A 20,978-nucleotide genomic window follows, 5' to 3' on the forward strand; every position below is an offset into this window, starting at 1 on the left:
ACCGTTACAGCCAGTGGCGTAAGTCCCTACAACTGTTGGTGTGTTTTGGTGCAGGCCGCAAAGGGCTAGCCGCGTCTAAACACACAATATCCCACTGGGTTAGGGATGCTATTTCGTTGGCCTATGAGGTTCGCAGTCTGCCTTCACCTCTGGACATCATAGCTCATTCCACCAGAGGGGTGGCCTCCTCCCAAGCTTTGTTTAGAGGGGTTCCCCTGGAGGACATTTGTATGGCGGCAGGTTGGTCCTCTCCGCATACTTTTGTGAGGTTCTACAACCTTGATGCGAATACAGCTCCTGGTTCCCAGGTTCTATCTGTTTGAGCCAGCTAGGTTTGTAGTGTTCTGGTCTGTAATGGGCCAGGTCTGGCAGCGCGTTAGCTTGGCGTGTGTGGTATATCGTTCCCATTGCGTAAGCTACGCAGCGTTGAGTGAACCTATGAAAGAGAACGTCTCGGGTTACTTACGTAACCCATGTTCTCTGAGTAGGGAACGAGACGCTGCGTCTGCTGCCAAGCTCCTCCTGCTGTCGACCTGCTTCTTCGACAGGAAAATCTGAGGAGTAAGATGGCGAGATCGCGGGTCTAGGTCAATCACGTATGACGTATGGGCGGCATCTCGCGCCATCAGCCAATGAATTGGCGTGATTCTATAAGGGCTTCAGACAATCGTCACACCTGGGGGTGTTCCCATTGCGTAAGCTACGCAGCGTCTCGTTCTATGTCCTACTCAGAGAACATGGGTTACGTAAGTAACCCGAGACGTTTCCATTGTGTTGCGGCTTGTTTCCGTTGTGCTGCTGCTTGTTTCCATTTGTGTTGTGGCTTGTTCAAAAAACACATTATTTTCCACATACTGTACATTATTGTTGCTCCTCTATGCCCCCCTTTCTTATTTTAGCTCATCATTCTGAGAAGCGAGGCGTGCTCTGATTGGCCAGCTATCCAGTGCGTTATAATTGGCCGAATGCCTCAAGCGCAAGATGGAAATGTTACGCACTTCACCGTATTGTGATGGCCTTTCCCGTCGAGACAAGACTAAACAATAAAACCCATTACAAACGAGGCATTTGTTGCATCCAGTGGGGACATAATTACTGAATATACTGTTGCGTTGTATCGCGCCGCATAAACATTGCCATGTCTGCATTTGTGATCAGAGAAATGACAAACAACAAGCACTACACTGCTCAAAACTCACGTTTGACTAGTCAGTAGCAGAAATGTACTTACAGGCTGTGAGTCAGAAGTGCCAGACTGTCCCTGCAAAGTTGGAATCGCCCCACTTTATAGAAACAGCCTTTGTGCAAGCCTGCAAGCAAGGCTACTCTCCTGCCAGGTTCAGGAAACAGTTCTCCGTAAATTGCGCCGAACGCACTCTAATATTTGGGTTAAACTCTTCTGGAACAGTGTTGTAAATACAACTTAACCACTGATTTAGTTGTGTCCTCTTTTGGAAGCCCAAACAAAGTACTTTCACTTTCACAAAGCATCTCTACGACATGGCAGTGGCAGCAACAATACTGCAGCGAGAATAATTGTTCTGCGTTCTTTCTTTGTGTATACATTTGGGCGGTGTTTTGCAAATCTCCCCACACCGTGACGTAGACATGTGGGGACGCGTTTGAATAAGCCGTTTTAAGGGGGCGAGTCTTAACTTTTATAAAGAATATCTCTTTGGTTCTGAGACTTTAGTCCTTGCAACTTCAGGGACCTTACCTATGCACGAACAGCTTGTAACACTCCAAAGAGAAAGAAAAACTTGGAAATCACATCATATGACCCCTTTAAAAAAAATCAAGGATTTTGTTTTTTGTTATGTTGTTGTTTTGTAGAAAAGGTACATTGCCATCTTATTCTGACCAAATGATTTAAATGCAACTGATATTGTAAATGCGAACTTTCCAGGGCGTCTTGAACGCACCATTAAAGTACACGAAGAACAGTGACACTGAAGCTAGCTAAAGAACCACTGAATGCACCTTTAACCCTCTAAGCACCAAAGTTGCAAAATTGCGACAAGACGTCATACTTCATGAAATAGACTGTAATTCCTAATATGGTGTAATATCTCATTTGTATTCCCTTCCACTAGATGGCAGACATGTAGTACTTCGATTCTAGACCAAAAATGTTCGACCAAAATAGCAAAGCAAGTGAGCTATCGTGTCATTTATGTGGAAGCAGTTCAGCTCATAGCGTCTGAGTAAATTGTGAGATTTGTGAGAGAAAATCGCCAAATGGCTAATAAAAAGTTGTACTGTGAGGATGTTGCAAATGTTCTGACTCTGAAGGGGAATATTTGCCTTTTGGAAATGACGATCGGCCGTCTAATGATCGCGCTTCTCCAGGTACATCTTTTCCGCGCAATGGTGCCGCCACGCAAGGAGTGATCGTTCACAAAGCACAAACAAGTGATAATTTCAACACTTTTCCCAACGGAATTTCTGACCAGGACCGCCTGCTCCCGCAACCTGCGTATTCCACTCCCGCCCGCACCTGCAATGTTTGTCCACTCCCGCGGACTTTCTCTCAGAGCTTGTAAAAAATGTTGGCTACACAAATACTCAAATATTCGTTCAACTTAACATCCAGAATAGCAGGCTTTAAACATGATTGCGTTTAAATAAGATGAAGTAATGCTAAACCAAAGCACCACACCTGTCAAAAACATTGGTAGGCCTATTTATTTTCTTATTAGCGTTATAAAACATTAACCGTTAAAACAAAAGCACAAATAGCAGCACCTCAGTTTTTAAAAGTAGCCTACTGCTTGATACACAAGCACCAAACGATTTACTAAAACAGTTTAAAGGTCATTTCACACCCAGTCCAAAATTTTCACATGTTAAAAAATAAATACAACCTCACTTTATGTCAGTCACGTTTACACACTGCCTCCGAAACTTTCGTCCGTCATAAAAAAAAAAAAAAAAATCAGATCAGGTTCGAGTTTCTGCGTTTTCGTGTCCATAGCATGCATCTTGATAGGAAAGAATGAGGAATACGAAAAATCTGAAAAATGCATTAATTTCGGACTCAGTGTGCAATGACCTTAACTGTTAACAGTTTAAGTAGGCTAAATAAGCCAAAGTAAAATATGAAATAACTTTAACATAAATAAACACATAGAACTTAGAAAATAGGTATGTCGCCTCAGGGCAGAGGTGCCAGGTGTATGTCCTTGTGCACATTTATCGCAAATTACGAAGTTTAACTCTTTCGCATTTTTTTTCAGTGACAATTGAGAATTGTTTCCAGATGTCTGACTTGCCTTGCTTTGCTTTTGTCAAGTAAACAGCCGCTTTAATTTTCTTCTCAACTTAATGTGTTGACTCAATTTCTATTACTCACCAAATCTCACATCCCTGCGGGTGTCCCGTGAAATTTTCTAACCGCCCACTCCCGTCAGCAGCAAAGGTAAAACCGCCCGCTCCCGCGAGATTTGCGTTGGGTCTCGCGGGAGCCAAACCCAATGCAGCTCTCTAGTACCATACTCTCAAGAACTATAAACTGTGTCACCTAGATACCTGATTGGGCAGATAGCTGGTCAACTGATCAAAAAATAGGCACATGTATTTTACTATGGCACAGTAACATAGTAATAATTTACTACATTCTCCTGTTTTACTGTCGATTTCCTCTTTTCCAGATCATTTGGAATGAGGATAAAAAGACAACAACAAAACAAAAAACCCTGCAAATAAGTTAAAATATCCATTCAATATCTATTATTTCCTGAATATTACTGATCAAAAAGTATAGGCTACTCTTCACATGCGTTTTACTACTATATAGTATACTAATATAGTAATAATTTAGTACTTTATCCTGTTTTATTGTTGGTTTCCTCGTTTCTGATCATTTGGAATGAGGATAAAAAGACAAGACAAAAAAAATAAAATAAAACATCAATTCAATATCTACTATTTCCTGAGCATTATGAAATTCAAGAGGGCCGCCCCTGATGACGTCATAACATGCAAATTAGATGATTATATTTACGCCCCACATAAAATTTCGGTCATGCCCAACACTTTTCTAATTGACAGTAGATCTCTATCTTTAAGCCCTTTCAAGCCACAAGCTTTTGAAATCTTGTTGTCAAATCCAGCATTTTTTCCAAAAAACCCTGGCGCCTAAAGGGTTAAGCTATTGTGCTCATATGGGGAATGAAGGTTCACATTCAGAATCACAGCATTTCTCAATTCTGTCCCCTTGCCTACATCCACTCCATAATCTGGATGAATAACCATATTCTTGCCTAAAAAAGAATACATTTTTTAATGTATTTGAATCTCAAATGGAACATAAACCCTGTCATTTTTTTCCTAATGTGACTCCTCCTCAAATAAATATTTTCATGTGGATTCTTATGAAACAAAGTGCTGTCTGTGGTTTAAAATAGAGCATATTTATAAACATTTGGATATCTGTGACAGCTCTCCAACGTGGATTCCCAACACAGGTCACGAGTTTCTCGCCCATTTATCGCAATCATCTCTGAGACCTGCGTTTCACTTTCACGTACACTGTGTGCGTCATTACAATAACCTGTCATAACAAACGGTTCTTTACTTTCTCAGTATTTTAACCTACAAAGAGACTTCAGGTCTGACAATGTTGTCTGGCTGAATAAAACTGTGATGCTTCATTCAGCGTTCTCTCTGAGGAGACTCTTATCCATAAGAAGGGCAGATGTCTTGTCTCTTTGTCAGTTGTATACGTTTCCCAGGCTCCTCTGCATGAGCAAGACAATTAATGAGGTCACATCTCTGAGCTTTTAGCCCTTATAAGCCAACTAAATCCAGTAGGAAGTGTAGTTTATGTCCACATATGCATACTTATACTGCTTACATATGGAAAGACGGAGAGGATGTGAAACTGAGATAGGATTGGCTGTAGTGACATTTTGTGGAGAACTGAATTCAAGTGCTTATTTCCTGGATCTGACAAGGATGCAGACATGCTGTCAAAAAAAAGAAAAGTTTGGTTAATGTTTTCGATCCACGCTGATTTAAAATAAAATTGCACAGTAAGTCAAGCTGCTGAAAAAGCAGAGATGTGAGTCATGGAGATTTACTGATATTGTCTGTTTAAACAGACCGAGGATTAAATGATAGATTGCAAGTCTCCCTCTTGGCTGTGGTCTTATTCTTGTAAATAAAATGATGCCTCTTTAATTGTATTTTTCATTTAAGTTAGTCCACCGAATTTACACTAAATCCATCATTGGAACCAGAGAGCTCTATTCAGACAGAATCCCAGATGGGGCCGTGATGCTAAGAATCAACTTTCTGCTGCTTTTTAAAGGAATAGTTTGCCAACACTGAAAATTCTGTCATTGTTTATTCTTATGCTATTAGTTTTTTGGTAACAATTTATTTTGATGGTCCCTTTTGAACATTCTGTTGACAATATGTTGCACCAGTCCAGTACATACTCTCATTAGAGTATTAGTTGACCGTCTGGGTCACTATGAACTGTTGTGAAGATTGCTGTGAACATAGACTTCAATTGAAAAATTAAAACACATAGAATTGGAATGACGTGAGTATGAGTAAATGAGATGAAAATACGTCTTGCTGTAAACAGTTTGTCCTCTGTGGGAAAGATGTCTGGTCAAATGATCACCAAAAGGAAGTGACAAAAATGCAGAATGTGGGTTTTAAGCCCACATTGTGAACATTTGTCTTTGACATCAATGTTCAGTTACACTGTTTAACACACTATTTCCTTCATTATTTACTTTTTTTCAGTAAATCTTACATGTTTGGGGAACTGTATCCATAAACTCTTCATTTACACTTATGTTTTGCTTGAGTTGAAAAATTAAAACTTTTTTTTTAGTTTCATTGCCTTTACAAAAATGTTCAGTATATCCTGGTTATGGGCTCTTTCAAAGTAACTCACAAGATTATTATTTACATTTTGCATTCACTTTTTGCACTTTTCCCCCCCTTGCTTATGAAATGAATGGTTGTGCTGCCACTCAGTGGTTGAGCTGCTTCAGTTGCACAAGGCCTTCTTCAGTGTTTATAGAGAGGATGGATTCAGTTCATGCAGCAGGGAGGAGGTTCATTAGGGTTCTTGGGAGATGTATAAATGTGCATGGTCTGGTGCCTTTGAGCAAATACAGAACCAGCTTCATATTATTTTGGTTTTAGTATGACACATCATCAGCCAACTGCAATAATAAACCATACACCTATACACCTATCTTAAAATCTAACTTCTAAAATACATTAAAAAATTTTTTAAATGTATTCAATAACTCTAAAAATGCTATAATCATCACAAATTATTTTTTTATTTTTCCTTTCACTATTTAGTTAGTTAGTTAGTTAGTTAGTTCATTTACACTCCAATACACTCAAGGTGTTTCAGGAAAAAAAAAAAAAAATCATGATCCTAACCTTTATCTGAAATACCGAATCACCAGACAGTGATTCATTGTTTCTGAATTGCTAAAATATTGGTGTTTAGAACATTGTGTGCCTGTAGACTGTATTAAACACTTACCAAGAAGACTGAAACAGGATGGGGAAATAAAAAGTTGGACGTTAATGCTATCGACAACTTTAGTTACTAATATTCTTCAAAATATCTTTCTTTTGTGTTCACCAGAAGAAAGAAATTCATACAGGTTTGGAACAACTTGAGTTAAAAGAGAATTTTAGTCAGTTCAAGTCAATTCTGATCGAGTGCCCATCTCTGTGTGTCATAAATCTTAGACAATAACAAATTATATTAGACCTAGGAACTATTTGAATGAGTTATTTTTAACCAACTGTTGTCAAGGTGATTTTTACTGGATTTATAAAATCAGTCATTGGCTTATTTTTGAAGCCTACTGTATTTTGTGAAGTGTTTTGATATTTCTGTGGAATAAATGTGATTTTTGTTTTGTAATTCAGACATCTATAAATGTGATTGTGGTTTAAGTGTTCAAATGCTTTTTATGAATGTTCCATAACCGGTTGGTCAGGTGTTAGTGTACAGTTTCCATTCATGACTATGTTCCATGACTACAAGTGAAAGAATGCAATGTGGTTAAAAACTTTTTTTTTTTTTTTTTTTGCTTTTGTTGTTGTTGTTGTTGTTGTTGTTTTTTGGAGGTTTTGAACAAAAACAAACAAACAAATAAATAAATTCACATTTAATCAGAAATATCTTAATTTGTGTTCTGAAGATGAGCAAAGGTCTTACAGGTTTGGAAGGATGTGACGGTGAGTAATTAATGACAGAATTTAATTTTTTGAGTGAAATATCCCTTTAAGTAACATAAAACATTGTTGACAAGATCACATGACAGATGCAATTGGAGAACACTAGAAATGTTAGTTTAGAATTTTTAGTTTACAATGTTTGGACTGGAAAGTATTTGGAATAGCAGTTTAAAATTTAACCTTAACCTGTTCTGCATGTTATTCTGTACTTCACTTTCATTCATTCATTTCTTGTCATTTCCAGTCTTCCTGTGAAGAAATCCTGAATGAGGGTCAAAAGTTCAGATCAAATGGCTGAAAGGGAATCAAATGGCTATGCTTCCAAGGCTCATGTATGAACAACTTCGAGAATCCATGTACAATTTGCACTTTTCAAATTTCAACATGGAACTTGGACTGAAAATGCAGAAAAAAGTAGTTTCCTCAAACTGGCAAATGGCAAGAGATAACAAAAGCACACAAACACTTGGAGCCCTGCTTTTAAAGGTGGAGTAAGTGATTTCTGGAAGCCAATGTTGATATTTGAAATCACCAAAACAAACACGCCCCTACCCCAAAAGGGTCTCAACCCTATTTTGATAGCTCTGCCCCACACATAACGTAGCCTATGCAAGCCAGGCAACGATTAGTTCTGTGAAACAAAGCAAAACATTATGTTTAAAGAGAATAAAAAATAATATAAAAAGGATTGGTCCTGTCTGTTGTTTATTAATTCAAGCGGTAATGTTCTATAATGTTGCCCGTTCACTGTAACAAAAAAAAAAAAAAAAAAAAAAAAAAAAAGTTGAGCCAACTTAAAAATTTAAGGCAACCAGACTGTAAAAAAAGACAGACGACGAGTCTATGCTTCCTTCCACTATAGAAAAGTGAAGCCAATTAAGCATCAAAGTATGGCTGCTGCCATCGTGAGTACATGACGTCATTTGGAGCCAGAGTCTGCGCAGTAGAGATTCGTTTGGCGCCCGAGTCTGCGCAGTAGAGATTCGTTTGGCGCCCGAGTCTGCGCAGTAGAGATTCGTTTGGAGCCAGAGTCTGCGCAGTAGAGTATGTGCAGTAGAGATTTGTTTGGAGCCCGAGTCTGCGTGGTAGAGATTCGTTTGGAGCCCGAGTCTGCGCAGTAGAGATTCGTTTGGAGCCCGAGTCTGCGCGGTAGAGATTCGTTTGAAGCCCGAGTATGCGCGGTAGAGATTCGTTTGGAGCCCGAGTATGCGCGGTAGAGATTCGTTTGGAGCCCGAGTATGCGCGGTAGAGATTCGTTTGGAGCCCGAGTCTGCGCGGTAGAGATTCATTTGGAGCCAGAGTATGCGCGGTAGAGATTCGTTTGGAGCCAGAGTCTGCGCAGTAGAGATTCGTTTGGAGCCCGAGTCTGCGCGGTAGAGATTTGTTTGGAGCCCGAGTCTGCGCGGTAGAGATTCGTTTGAAGCCCGAGTATGCGCGGTAGAGATTCGTTTGGAGCCCGAGTATGCGAGGTAGAGATTCGTTTGGAGCCCGAGTATGCGCGGTAGAGATTCGTTTGGAGCCCGAGTCTGCGCGGTAGAGATTCGTTTGGAGCCCGAGTATGCGCGGTAGAGATTCGTTTGGTGCCCGAGTATGCGCAGTAGAGATTTGTTTGGAGCCCGAGTATGCGCAGTAGAGTATGCGCAGTAGAGATTCGTTTGGAGCCCGAGTATGCGCGGTAGAGATTCGTTTGGAGCCCGAGTCTGCGCGGTAGAGATTCGTTTGGAGCCCGAGTATGCGCGGTAGAGATTCGTTTGGTGCCCGAGTATGCGCAGTAGAGATTCGTTTGGAGCCCGAGTATGCGCAGTAGAGTATGCGCAGTAGAGATTCGTTTGGAGCCCGAGTATGCGCAGTAGAGTATGCGCAGTAGAGATTCGTTTGGAGCCCGAGTATGCGCAGTAGAGTATGCGCAGTAGAGATTTGTTTGAAGCCCGAGTATGCGCAGTAGAGTATGCGCAGTAGAGATTCGTTTGGAGCCCGAGTATGCGCAGTAGAGTATGCGCAGTAGAGATTTGTTTGGAGCCCGAGTATGCGCAGTAGAGATTTGTTTGGAGCCCGAGTATGCGCAGTAGAGTATGCGCAGTAGAGATTTGTTTGGAGCACGAGTATGCGCAGTAGAGATTTGTTTGAAGCCCGAGTATGCGCAGTAGAGTATGCGCAGTAGAGATTCGTTTGGAGCCCGAGTATGCGCAGTAGAGTATGCGCAGTAGAGATTTGTTTGGAGCCCGAGTCTGCGCGGTAGAGATTTGTTTGGAGCCCGAGTCTGCGCGGTAGAGATTTCTTTGGAGCCCGAGTCTGCGCGGTAGAGATTCGTTTGAAGCCCGAGTATGCGCGGTAGAGATTCGTTTGGAGCCCGAGTATGCGCGGTAGAGATTCGTTTGGAGCCCGAGTATGCGCAGTAGAGTATGCGCAGTAGAGATTCGTTTGGAGCCCGAGTATGCGCAGTAGAGATTTGTTTGGAGCCCGAGTCTGCGCGGTAGAGATTCGTTTGGAGCCCGAGTCTGCGCGGAAGAGATTTGTTTGGAGCCCGAGTATGCGCAGTAGAGATTTGTTTGGAGCCCGAGTCTGCGCGGTAGAGATTTGTTTGGAGCCCGAGTATGCGCAGTAGAGTATGCGCAGTAGAGATTTGTTTGGAGCACGAGTATGCGCAGTAGAGATTCGTTTGGAGCCCGAGTATGCGCAGTAGAGTATGCGCAGTAGAGATTTGTTTGGAGCCCGAGTCTGCGCGGTAGAGATTTGTTTGGAGCCCGAGTCTGTGCGGTAGAGATTCATTTGGAGCCAGAGTATGCGCGGTAGAGATTCGTTTGGAGCCCGAGTCTGCGCAGTAGAGATTCGTTTGGAGCCAGAGTCTGCGCAGTAGAGTATGTGCAGTAGAGATTTGTTTGGAGCCCGAGTCTGCGTGGTAGAGATTCGTTTGGAGCCCGAGTCTGCGCGGTAGAGATTTGTTTGGAGCCCGAGTCTGCGCGGTAGAGATTCGTTTGAAGCCCGAGTATGCGCGTTAGAGATTCGTTTGGAGCCCGAGTATGCGCGGTAGAGATTCGTTTGGAGCCCGAGTATGCGCGGTAGAGATTCGTTTGGAGCCCGAGTATGCGCAGTAGAGATTTGTTTGGATTCGTTTGGATTCGTTTGGAGCCCAAGAGATTCGTTTGGAGTATGCGCAGTAGAGTATGCGCAGTAGAGATTCGTTTGGAGCCCGAGTATGCGCAGTAGAGTATGCGCAGTAGAGATTTGTTTGAAGCCCGAGTATGCGCAGTAGAGTATGCGCAGTAGAGATTCGTTTGGAGCCCGAGTATGCGCAGTAGAGTATGCGCAGTAGAGATTTGTTTGGAGCCCGAGTATGCGCAGTAGAGATTTGTTTGGAGCCCGAGTCTGCGCGGTAGAGATTTGTTTGGAGCCCGAGTATGCGCAGTAGAGTATGCGCAGTAGAGATTTGTTTGGAGCACGAGTATGCGCAGTCGAGATTTGTTTGAAGCTCGAGTATGCGCAGTAGAGTATGCGCAGTAGAGATTCGTTTGGAGCCCGAGTATGCGCAGTAGAGTATGCGCAGTAGAGATTTGTTTGGAGCCCGAGTCTGCGCGGTAGAGATTTGTTTGGAGCCCGAGTCTGCGCGGTAGAGATTCGTTTGAAGCCCGAGTATGCGCAGTAGAGTATGCGCAGTAGAGATTCGTTTGGAGCCCGAGTATGCGCAGTAGAGATTTGTTTGGAGCCCGAGTCTGCGCGGTAGAGATTCGTTTGGAGCCCGAGTCTGCGCGGAAGAGATTTGTTTGGAGCCCGAGTATGCGCAGTAGAGATTTGTTTGGAGCCCGAGTCTGCACGGTAGAGATTTGTTTGGAGCCCGAGTATGCATAGTAGAAATTTGTTTGAAGCCCGAGTCTGCGCGGAAGAGATTTGTTTGGAGCCCGAGTATGCGCAGTAGAGATTCGTTTGAAGCCCGAGTATGCACAGTAGAGATTCGTTTGGAGCTAGAGTCTGCGCAGTAGAGATTTGTTTGGAGCCCGAGTCTGCGCAGTAGAGATTTGTTTGGAGCCCGAGTCTGCGCGGAAGAGATTAGTTTGGAGCCCGAGTATGCGCAGTAGAGTATGCGCAGTAGAGATTCGTTTGAAGCCCGAGTATGCGCAGTAGAGATTCGTTTGGAGCCCGAGTATGCACAGTAGAGATTCGTTTGGAGCTAGAGTCTGCGCAGTAGAGATTTGTTTGGAGCCCGAGTCTGCGCGGAAGAGATTAGTTTGGAGCCCGAGTATGCGCAGTAGAGTATGCGCAGTAGAGATTCGTTTGGAGCCCGAGTATGCACAGTAGAGATTTGTTTGAAGCCCGAGTCTGCGCAGTAGAGATTTGTTTGGAGCCCGAGTATGCACAGTAGAGATTCGTTTGGAGCCAGAGTCTGCGCAGTAGAGATTTGTTTGGAGATTGTTTCATTTTCCGTCGGTCTTAGTACACGATGTAACTACAGAAGAGTCAAGCTTTAAATAGGAAAAATATCGAAACTCTTTGGTCATTTTTGAGCGCGATGCTAACGGTCTAATCCGATTCAATGATCTATGCTAAGCTAAAAGTGCTACCGCCAGACCCAGAGATCGGCTGAATGGATTCAAAAACGGTAAAACTCAACTGTTTAACTCTAGGAGAGGTGTAAAATGACCCCCCCCCCCCCCCACCCCACACACACACAAAAAGTGGAGTGTTCCTTTAAATTATTTTCTCACTTGGGTTTTATAACATGGGATCATAACATTTTATTGTTTTGATTTGATCAGTTTCAGTTTCACTGTAAGAACATTTATCACAACAATACACTGAATAACCACAAGCGTACAAAATAGATTTACACATTATAGGCCTATTTATTAGTATTGCAGTTAGTATTTTACTATTAAAAGTGATACGTAGCACAACAATAAAATGGCATGTGTGCTGTTTATTATAAAAAGAAAAGTATTTTTAAAAAGACGATGTTTGCCTCTTTTCTTGTAACCGGCCTAAAGCCCTTGGTTGTATTTACTCGCTCGTCCAGTAGGTGGCGGTAACGCGCGTCAGATGGTTTTGCCAGCCTCTATCATTAAACACCACGAAGAAGCGCGAGAGCCAAGCGGCCCTGAACATGGCGGATAACAGGGAGAAAGGTTTACAAGACTACAGAAAGAAATTACTGGAGCATAAAGAGATTGACGGACGCCTCAAAGAGCGTAAGTGTGATGGATTTCTATGCACGTAAGGCTGATATTGAGCAGTTTGACAGCTTCTCCGGCTCCTGTTTGCTTTATGTCGGCTGTCTGTGCTGTAAGTCGCTTTGTCATGCAGTGCTGAAATCAATTAGCCGCTAATGGTAACAACAAATATTAACAACGGACACCTATTAAATTACTAAATAAAGGCACACAGCATGCTTTTAAGTGTTCTATTTGTATTTAATAACACATACAATTAAAAATAGTAATTTCTTAGTTATTCTCCACGAGGAAACACTCACAATGAACCTTTAGCATCTCTGATACATGAAGCAGAGGAAACTGTCATCACGTTTGTACATGTGAATAAACTCTTTATCGCTTCGTATTGTCCTGAAACCGCTGTTGCAGTGAGAGAGCAGCTGAAGGAGCTCACTAAACAGTATGAGAAGTCTGAGAATGATCTGAAAGCTTTACAGAGTGTGGGACAGGTAAGATCTAAGCTAAATCTGTTACAGTTGTATTATTTCCGCAATACATGAGCTAGATATCTGTATTTCTTGTGGTCTGATCGATTCGTTGTTTTTTTTTAGATTGTCGGTGAGGTGCTGAAACAACTGACAGAGGAGAAATGTAAGTCCAGATCAACTTTATTCTGGTGTATTTGATAGTCTAGTCTAATGCTGGTCTGTTCCTAAAGTACTTCTTCTTTTGTAGTTATTGTCAAAGCAACTAATGGCCCTCGTTATGTGGTTGGATGTCGCAGACAGGTGAGCATATTGATTGTAATTTATACTTCATATTTTTGTGTGAATCATTTGTCTTACCTGACCTTGTATTGCTGTTTCAGCTGGATAAAACCAAGCTTAAACCAGGCACTAGAGTGGCTCTGGACATGACGACTCTCACGATCATGAGGTAAGAAGAACAAAAAACAATGTTTAGTTCTGCTTGTGCTCATAGATGCCTGTCTAGGTATGTTTGTGTATCTGAAATTGCCTTTAATATTCAGTATGTTTTACAAGTATCTTTTTTTTTTCTATTTTTTTAAGGTATTTGCCCCGTGAAGTGGATCCTCTAGTGTACAACATGTCTCATGAAGACCCTGGCAGCGTTTCTTACTCTGAGATTGGTGGATTGTCTGAGCAGATCCGTGAGCTGAGAGAGGTCAGAAAGACAATAGCATAATATCATTATCAGCTGATGAAATACACTGTTGTACAAAAGTTTGGAATAATTTGGGTTTTTTGGGAAAAAAAATCTTATGCTCACCGAGGATGCATTTATTTGATTAAAATATAGGAAAAAACTTAATATTGTTAAATATTATTATCATTTAAAATGACTGTTGTCTATTTTAATACATTGTAAAATGTTATTCATTTATGTGATGCAAAGCTGAATTTTCAGCATCATACTCCAGTCTTCACTCTCACACGATCCTTCAGAAATCATTGTAATATGCTGATTTGGGATATATATGTGTATATGTGTGTGTATGTGTATACATGTATGCATGTATGTATGTATATATATATATACACACATACACATACACATACACATATATATATATATATATATATATATACACGTGTGTGTATATATACATGTATCTCGTTGATGAATACGTAGATAACGCTGATGAATATATATATATATATATATATATATTTATTCGGATTCTTTGAGGAATAGAAGTTCAAAAGAACAGCAATTATGTGAAAAAAAATATGATTTTTAAAAAATATATATGAAAGGCTTTACTATCAGATTTGATCAATTCAGTGTCTTTGCAGAACAAGTTTTCATTTCTTTCAAAACAAAAAAGAGAGAAAAAAATTCTTATTATCTCAAACATTTGAAGTCTTTATATTGCCAATAAATTTTTTTTTTGCTGATATTGTGTGCAAATGTGCTGTGGTCATGTGTGTTTAAATAGGAAGAATACGTTAAATCACTTTTTTTCTTCCCAATCTCGATCATTTTCATATGTGGTTAGAAATCTGATACATATCCAATACTCAGTCACCTGATATATGTCCAACTTTTTTTTTTTTTTTTTTTGCAATTTCATGTCATTTAATATTCTTTCTCACTACATGTGTTTATGTCTGTGTATGTAAATACTGTAAAGCATGTAAAGAAAAATCATGTTTGGTGGTGTTCATGAAGATTGCGACTGGAGTTCTTACATGGCTAGGCTTGATAGAGCTGATTGTGTCAATATTTTAAACGTTCACGCATGTCTGACCATAAACAGACAGAATATGTGTTTAAAGACTGGGCCTGTGCATTACACCTTGCAGTGTAAATGCAGCTTGGCCTTTACTGAACTCATTGACATGTCTTGATTATGAATGAATGATTATTTTTTTTTGTAGGTAATTGAGCTGCCTCTGACTAATCCTGAGCTGTTCCAGAGGGTGGGCATTATTCCTCCCAAGGGCTGCCTGCTGTACGGACCGCCAGGTCAGTCACTCTATTATGCTTTGTTGGGCAGTTACTTCAGTTAATTACTGATATGCATGTGAAATGGTACGTTTTCACTCAAAGTGCTTAATTTTTAAAGGTACTGGAAAGACCCTTCTTGCCAGAGCTGTGGCCAGTCAGCTGGACTGCAATTTCCTGAAGGTATGTTGATTTGGATGCTATAAACAGTTTGGCTCTGGTCGCACTGACACACTTAACACAGGACAACTGTTATGCTGTAAGGTCATAGTGTTGAATAAAACGTATCATTTTCAGGTGGTGTCCAGCTCCATTGTTGACAAGTACATTGGTGAGAGTGCCAGACTCATCAGAGAGATGTTCAACTACGCCAGAGACCATCAGCCCTGCATTATCTTCATGGATGAGATCGACGCTATCGGTAATGCTCTTCTGCAAAGTGCAGTCCAAGGCATTCTTATAATGCATAATGGAAATTCAGTTGTTCTTAATTGATTCAACACACAATTTCTCTTTGAAGGTGGACGTCGGTTTTCTGAAGGAACCTCTGCAGATAGAGAGATCCAGAGGACACTGATGGAGGTATGGAGGTGGTTTGTAACTTACCTTGTGAATGAAGCTTATGAAATGAAGCTTAACAAAATGAATAAACTTTTTCTTGTTAATTGATGCTTAATTATTTGAATTGAAATCTTCCTATATGTCATTGTACAAGCAAAAAAAAAAGCACTAATTGGAGCAAATATTTCTGTCTGTCTGTCAGCTGTTGAATCAGATGGATGGATTTGACACTCTGCATAGAGTCAAGATGATCATGGCCACCAACCGGCCAGACACTTTAGACCCTGCCCTGTTGCGTCCTGGCCGATTGGACAGAAAGATCCGTAAGTTTGACTCTTACACTATCATCCAGTGACTTTGGGCAATCTTGAGCTCATTTTTATTTTTCCCAACGTACAGACATTGAGTTGCCCAATGAACAGGCTCGACTGGACATCCTGAAGATCCACTCTGGACCCATCACCAAGCATGGAGAGATAGGTGCGCTTCTGTCTTTCTGGTTTGGTTTTTACAGCTGTGACTCTTATTTTATTTTTATTTGGAAGTAGTTCCTTTTCCTCTCTCATCACATTTCCTTTTATCTCCAGATTATGAAGCCATCGTCAAGCTTTCAGATGGTTTCAATGGAGCTGATTTGAGGAATGTGTGCACTGAAGCTGGTAAGAAATGTCATATGCATTGCAATATGGAGTCCTAAAAAAGCATTGAAGGAATAATTCATAACTGTTGATTTAAAAACTATGTTGTGCACCATGCTAATACAATTAGGGCTGCAACTTTTGATAATCGATTAATCTGTAGATTGCCTTTGATTAATCAGATAAAAAGTCCCAATTTATTTTCAATATTTTAAAAGTTATTCTGCATCCTGTCCAATGTTGCCCCCATACAATGTGTAAATTGAAGGCTATGAAAACAACTATAGTATATGTATTTGTTGAATAAATTTCACATGCAATATAATTGTAAAAACATGAACATTTCTAAAATTTGCCAAAGAACAACAAAAGCACAGACTAAACTCAGTCACTCATCTGAACATTGTATTTATATTACATGTATACCCCATGACAACAGTCCCTTTACTCATTAAATTACAATTACTTGTTTCATGAAGCATTTTTAACAAAGTCAGAATTGTAGTGTTCACTTTCTATTGCAATCTGTATGTTTGTTGCTCCTGTTAAGTTTAATGGAGACTCACTCAAATGTTCGATATGCACCCAGACAGATCAAGCGTTCTTAGATTCTTAGTAGTTTGAAGCACTGAATATGAAGCCTATGTTCAACTTGGGTCGTGCACTTTTTCTGCAACGTGAAGTGACTGTCGGATGTTTGTTCATGCACAAATGCGATTCATCAAATTCAGTAATCGTGTTCATTGATTTATTTACTTTATCAATTAGTTGTTGCAGCCCTAAATATAATGAAACATTTAAAAAAAAAAAAAATTGTCAGTATTTACAACTTTTTTTAAATAGCTGTTAGTGGAAATGTTTTGGGTCTAATTGCATGATGCTAACCAGCCAAACCTTGAACCTTTGAGCCTCTAGAATTCCCACTGTATGACCTCTCCTCATTTTTGTCCAACAGGTATGTTTGCCATTCGTGCCGACCATGAGTACGTGACTCAGGAGGATTTCATGAAAGCTGTGAGGAAGGTGGCAGACTCTAAGAAGCTGGAGTCCAAACTGGACTACAAGCCTGTATAAAACCATTTTTATTTTTTTTTTGTGCAAAGTATAAATGTGAGGGGGTTTCGGTCAGTAAACAGTAGTCCATGGACACAACACTTTTTTATTTTTTTTTAGTTACTGCAATAGTTTTTTTGTCAACATTTGAAAGCATTCTGATGTTCCATTTCTATTACTACCATCAAGTGACTTCAGCTGTTCAGTTAATGCATCGTTTACCCCAATTTGATAAAAAATAATATTTACCTGTTGGCCAAGTGTAGACTTGTATGATGATACAGCTCTTTAGAAATCTGCGTGATCAGTTATATAAACTGTGTGCCTGGCCTGCTTTTCCACATTATTAAAGTCAACGATTAAAGAAATAAATAAAATAAACTACCACAGTATTTCTGTATCTCTCAAAATCCTTTGGTGGGAAGAAAAACTCCACAATCATTCCTTCTGAAATGTGTATTTGTTAGTTTAACCAATATATTGAAATAAATATTCTATTCAACTTAAAATCTCTATATTAAACATCTTACAAGCACACTCAACTTGAAAAGCCTGATATAATTCTGAAAGAGTTCATACTTGGGTTTAAAGGTCAGCTGCCTGCATCTCTTTAACTTGAAGATGCTGTGTCTCCTTTTTGAGTTTAGCCTTTTCAGCAAAGGCTTGTTTTTTAATACTTGGTTTAGTCTTCTGATAAGAAGTCCTCTTCCTCCTCATCACAAGCTGGTCGGTTAGCCAGAGCAAAAGATTCAAGGACAAACGCCCGGCAGATCGGACAGTGCTGAAAATGGCACACACAGCCGTTGCATACGCATGCATGTCTGCATGGCAACAGCACTCTGTTTATCGGTGCATTCTGACACACCACACAGTCCCTGCCTTGGGTATCAGGCCACTCCCCTTCTGAATCAGACTCCTCCCCCTTCTCACCTGGCCTTTCAGGCTGTGGCTCCGCCCCTTGCGTGCTAGTCGAAGGCTCTGTGGTTCCAGACAGTTTGCTGTTGTCTGCTGACATGAAGAGAGGCTGTGGAAAAAGAGTAGTTTTAATCACACAATCCCGCTCTAGACAAGGCACTTAATCAACGGTATATAATTAAACACTGTCTCACTTTGCTTTAGGGACACTAGGTGATGAAGGTTAAGTGTGATCAAAATGAGCATACAAAAACTGATCCCCGAACAGTAGAAAATTACAATGTTGTGAACACGTTTTCATACCTTCAGATCGTACAAATTCCCTTGTGCCGTGAGGAGATACTGAAACAAGATTCTCGCAGAGAGTCTGTATTTGTCATCAGGAACGTGCAGCACTGTCACACCGGCCACCTAGAAAGACAACAGAATAATGGACTTCGTCTTGTCCCATCAAGCACATGATGAAGAAAAGACTGCTGCTTACAATATTGTAGTTGTCTCTGGTTTCCAGATTGGCCAGTGTCAGCACAGCCACCAAGGGGTATCGATCCCGGGGGAGCAACCCAAAATCCGTTACTCTGAGATCTGGAGGCATCTGAGTGAAGTATTCTTCTTTTTCTTCTTTATGTATACTAATGCTATGTTAAGGACAAAGCATGCACTTGTGTTCCATCATATTAATTTTAAAAAGTTTTATTTGTCACATAGGGGAGAGTGGGAGACATGTAAAATGCATTTTATCACCGTATATTTAGGAAGTCATATACAGAGAACGGTCCTGCCACATTTGCAATTTCTGAATATTACACCCTTTCCTGGCTGGTTTATAAAAACGTAAGCAATGTGAATGTGCTTGCAAAATAGATTTGTATATATATATATTAATAGTGATTGACAGTATCCAAAACAAAAGTATTTGTTTACATAATGTATGTGTGTATATTTAATATGTATATATAAATACACACACATACAGCATATATTTAGTATATAAACGTAACATTTTTCTTAAATATAATATAAATACATGTGTGTGTATTTATATAAACATAATAAATATACACCGCACACACTTATATTATGTAAACAAATCTTTTTGGATGCGATTAATCGCAATTAATTGTTTGACAGCACTATACTGGCAAAAGTATTGGGTCACCCCCTTCTAATGAACATGTTTGACTACTTTAGTCATTTCTATGAGTACAAATATTAATGTTTAAGCATTTATTGATATTCTAGGGAATTGTGTGCTTCTAATTTTATTGCAACAGTTTGGACAGAACCCTTTTCTATTCTAACATGACAGTGCCTCTGTGTATAAGGCACGGTTCAAAAAGACATGATTGATTCAGTCAGTGTGGAAGAACTTGACTGGTCTGCATAAAGCCAAGTCCTGATCCCAGCTGAACTCCTCTGGTGTGACTTTATATTGCAGTTAATGGCACACATCCAGAAATACATTTAGACATATTAGTTTTACTTCCATCTATTTTTGTCTTTACCCCGAGGACAATTTGAATCAAAAGTGGCAGAGTTTCCCTCATTTTCCCCTGTTCTGTTGCAAAGATAATGTGAAATGTTTTTACAGAGCTATTTCGAAGACAAATGAAGAGGATACTTGAAGCTTTGGTGGTGAAGGTAGCTTAAGTCCAGAGCCTCTTGAAACAGCTCTGGTGTGCGGAGCCGGAGCCCATGCTGGTGACTCTGAAGGGCCCCCTGGAGAGCCTGGACCCCACAGCCCCAGAAACAGCTGAGGACGCAGTCTTCAAGACAATACAGCTGCAAACTCACACCCTCTGACATAACGAGAAAACACATACACTTACTGACCATATTTTACTCATTTCACATTGATTCAGCTTTATTACTGATAATTCCTCACCAGTTACTGTACCAGCCATAGAGTCCATCTCCAAAGCAAAGGGATTGGTCACCTGCACCATCTTCCTCTCAGGGACAGGTGTTAAAGATTCAGTCTCATCTGAACTGCGTAAAATGACCGGGACATCAAATCCAAACCTTGACAGACGAGGCCAAAGTTAGTTAGATAGAGATTAAGGATGTAACCACCAACTTCTGCTTGTAAGGGAACTAGATTATGCCATATTAAACCCCAAAAAACATCAACTTCACACCTTAAAGAAGTCCAACCATCTAATAATGGACTAAAACGATAGTTTATTTGATAAATATACTTACCAGCCCAACACAACAGCCACAGTGATAATGAAACACACAGATATGACAGTAATGTAAAAGAGAGGAGAATACTCGTACAACATCACTAAAAACTCCGCGGCCATTATTAAAATGTTGCATTAATACAATGCGCATAAATATCGGTACGTCTGATAAAATAAATACTTTTTTAAAGTGCGGTAATCTTGTTTCCTTCGCAGACTTGCGTTGAGCTGTCACCCACCCTGCAAGTCTCACAAACGTAAACTTCCGGTTGTGACAGCCGCTACGGTGGTCCGGAGGTCCAAATCCGCACATGACTCCAATACTGTCACGCGTAGGGAGGAGCGTTACAGCAAGACAGTGAAGGGAAGTCCGATTCAGTCCACGAATCGGCTCTTTCAAACAAATCACTTTAATGAACTGGTTCAAACATGATTCAGTTTTGGTTACGTCATCACGTAACTCAGCGTCATTTTTGATGTAAAATTGCACCATCGTTCAAACCTTCTTCCGCTTTCACTTTGTTTTCTGTTATTTTTTTTTTTAACGCAAATACCAAACATTATACAATAATGCATGCAAAACTAAAGCATAGCAATATTTTATTACATAATTATATATAATAGTATACACATTAGAACAACTGCAATCGGGCAGCTTGTAAAGACATCAAATACATACAAATAATAATAATAAAAACCTCACGATTAATAAAACGATAAATAATCTTTCCATGGTTTGTTAGGATCGGACAATATCTGGCTGAGATACAACTATTTGAACATCT

General features: G+C 40.3%; 2 protein-coding genes across 3 annotated transcripts; one reads left to right on the forward strand and one right to left on the reverse strand.

The window, feature by feature from the left end:
- Nucleotides 1–10,053: 10,053 nt before the first annotated feature.
- psmc6 (proteasome 26S subunit, ATPase 6) lies at nt 10,054–17,483 on the forward strand. The gene is made up of 14 exons (XM_079375734.1): nt 10,054–12,407; nt 12,801–12,880; nt 12,983–13,022; nt 13,107–13,159; nt 13,240–13,307; nt 13,442–13,556; nt 14,774–14,861; nt 14,962–15,023; nt 15,138–15,261; nt 15,361–15,422; nt 15,604–15,724; nt 15,801–15,881; nt 15,989–16,060; nt 16,995–17,483. The coding sequence occupies exons 1-14, from the start codon at nt 12,323–12,325 to the stop codon at nt 17,111–17,113; spliced, it is 1,170 nt and encodes a 389-aa protein (XP_079231860.1). The 5' UTR covers nt 10,054–12,322; the 3' UTR covers nt 17,114–17,483.
- On the reverse strand, nt 17,100–20,512 carry cgrrf1 (cell growth regulator with ring finger domain 1). 2 transcript variants are annotated; one of them, XM_079375735.1, is made up of 6 exons: nt 20,210–20,470; nt 19,893–20,029; nt 19,629–19,806; nt 18,492–18,639; nt 18,311–18,418; nt 17,100–18,116 (listed from the first exon to the last, which is right to left on the reverse strand). In XM_079375735.1, exons 1-6 carry the CDS (start codon nt 20,311–20,313, stop codon nt 17,775–17,777), a joined length of 1,017 nt encoding a protein of 338 aa, XP_079231861.1. In that variant the 5' UTR covers nt 20,314–20,470; the 3' UTR covers nt 17,100–17,774. The 2 variants fall into 2 exon arrangements, with proteins under 2 accessions (XP_079231861.1, XP_079231862.1); XM_079375736.1 differs by having other exon boundaries at nt 17,180–18,116; nt 20,375–20,512.
- Nucleotides 20,513–20,978: the final 466 nt, after the last annotated feature.

Source organism: Barbus barbus, assembly GCF_936440315.1.
Source record: "Barbus barbus genome assembly, chromosome: 24".
NCBI classification, from domain to species: domain Eukaryota; kingdom Metazoa; phylum Chordata; class Actinopteri; order Cypriniformes; family Cyprinidae; genus Barbus; species Barbus barbus.

What these genes read in the sequence shown, in the direction of transcription:
- psmc6 (XM_079375734.1), top strand. Translation starts at nt 12,323, where the DNA reads ATGGCGGATAACAGGGAGAAAGGTTTACAAGACTACAGAAAGAAATTA. An exon ending in ACAACTGACAGAGGAGAAAT is followed by an intron (nt 13,023 to 13,106) that starts GTAAGTCCAGAT and finishes CTTCTTTTGTAG; the next exon opens with TTATTGTCAAAGCAACTAAT. An exon ending in CACCAAGCATGGAGAGATAG is followed by an intron (nt 15,882 to 15,988) that starts GTGCGCTTCTGT and finishes TTTTATCTCCAG; the next exon opens with ATTATGAAGCCATCGTCAAG.
- cgrrf1 (XM_079375735.1), bottom strand. Translation starts at nt 20,313, where the DNA reads ATGGCCGCGGAGTTTTTAGTGATGTTGTACGAGTATTCTCCTCTCTTT. An exon ending in GTGGCTGTTGTGTTGGGCTG is followed by an intron (nt 20,030 to 20,209) that starts GTAAGTATATTT and finishes TCGTCTGTCAAG; the next exon opens with GTTTGGATTTGATGTCCCGG. An exon ending in CTTCACCACCAAAGCTTCAA is followed by an intron (nt 18,640 to 19,628) that starts GTATCCTCTTCA and finishes ACATAGCATTAG; the next exon opens with TATACATAAAGAAGAAAAAG.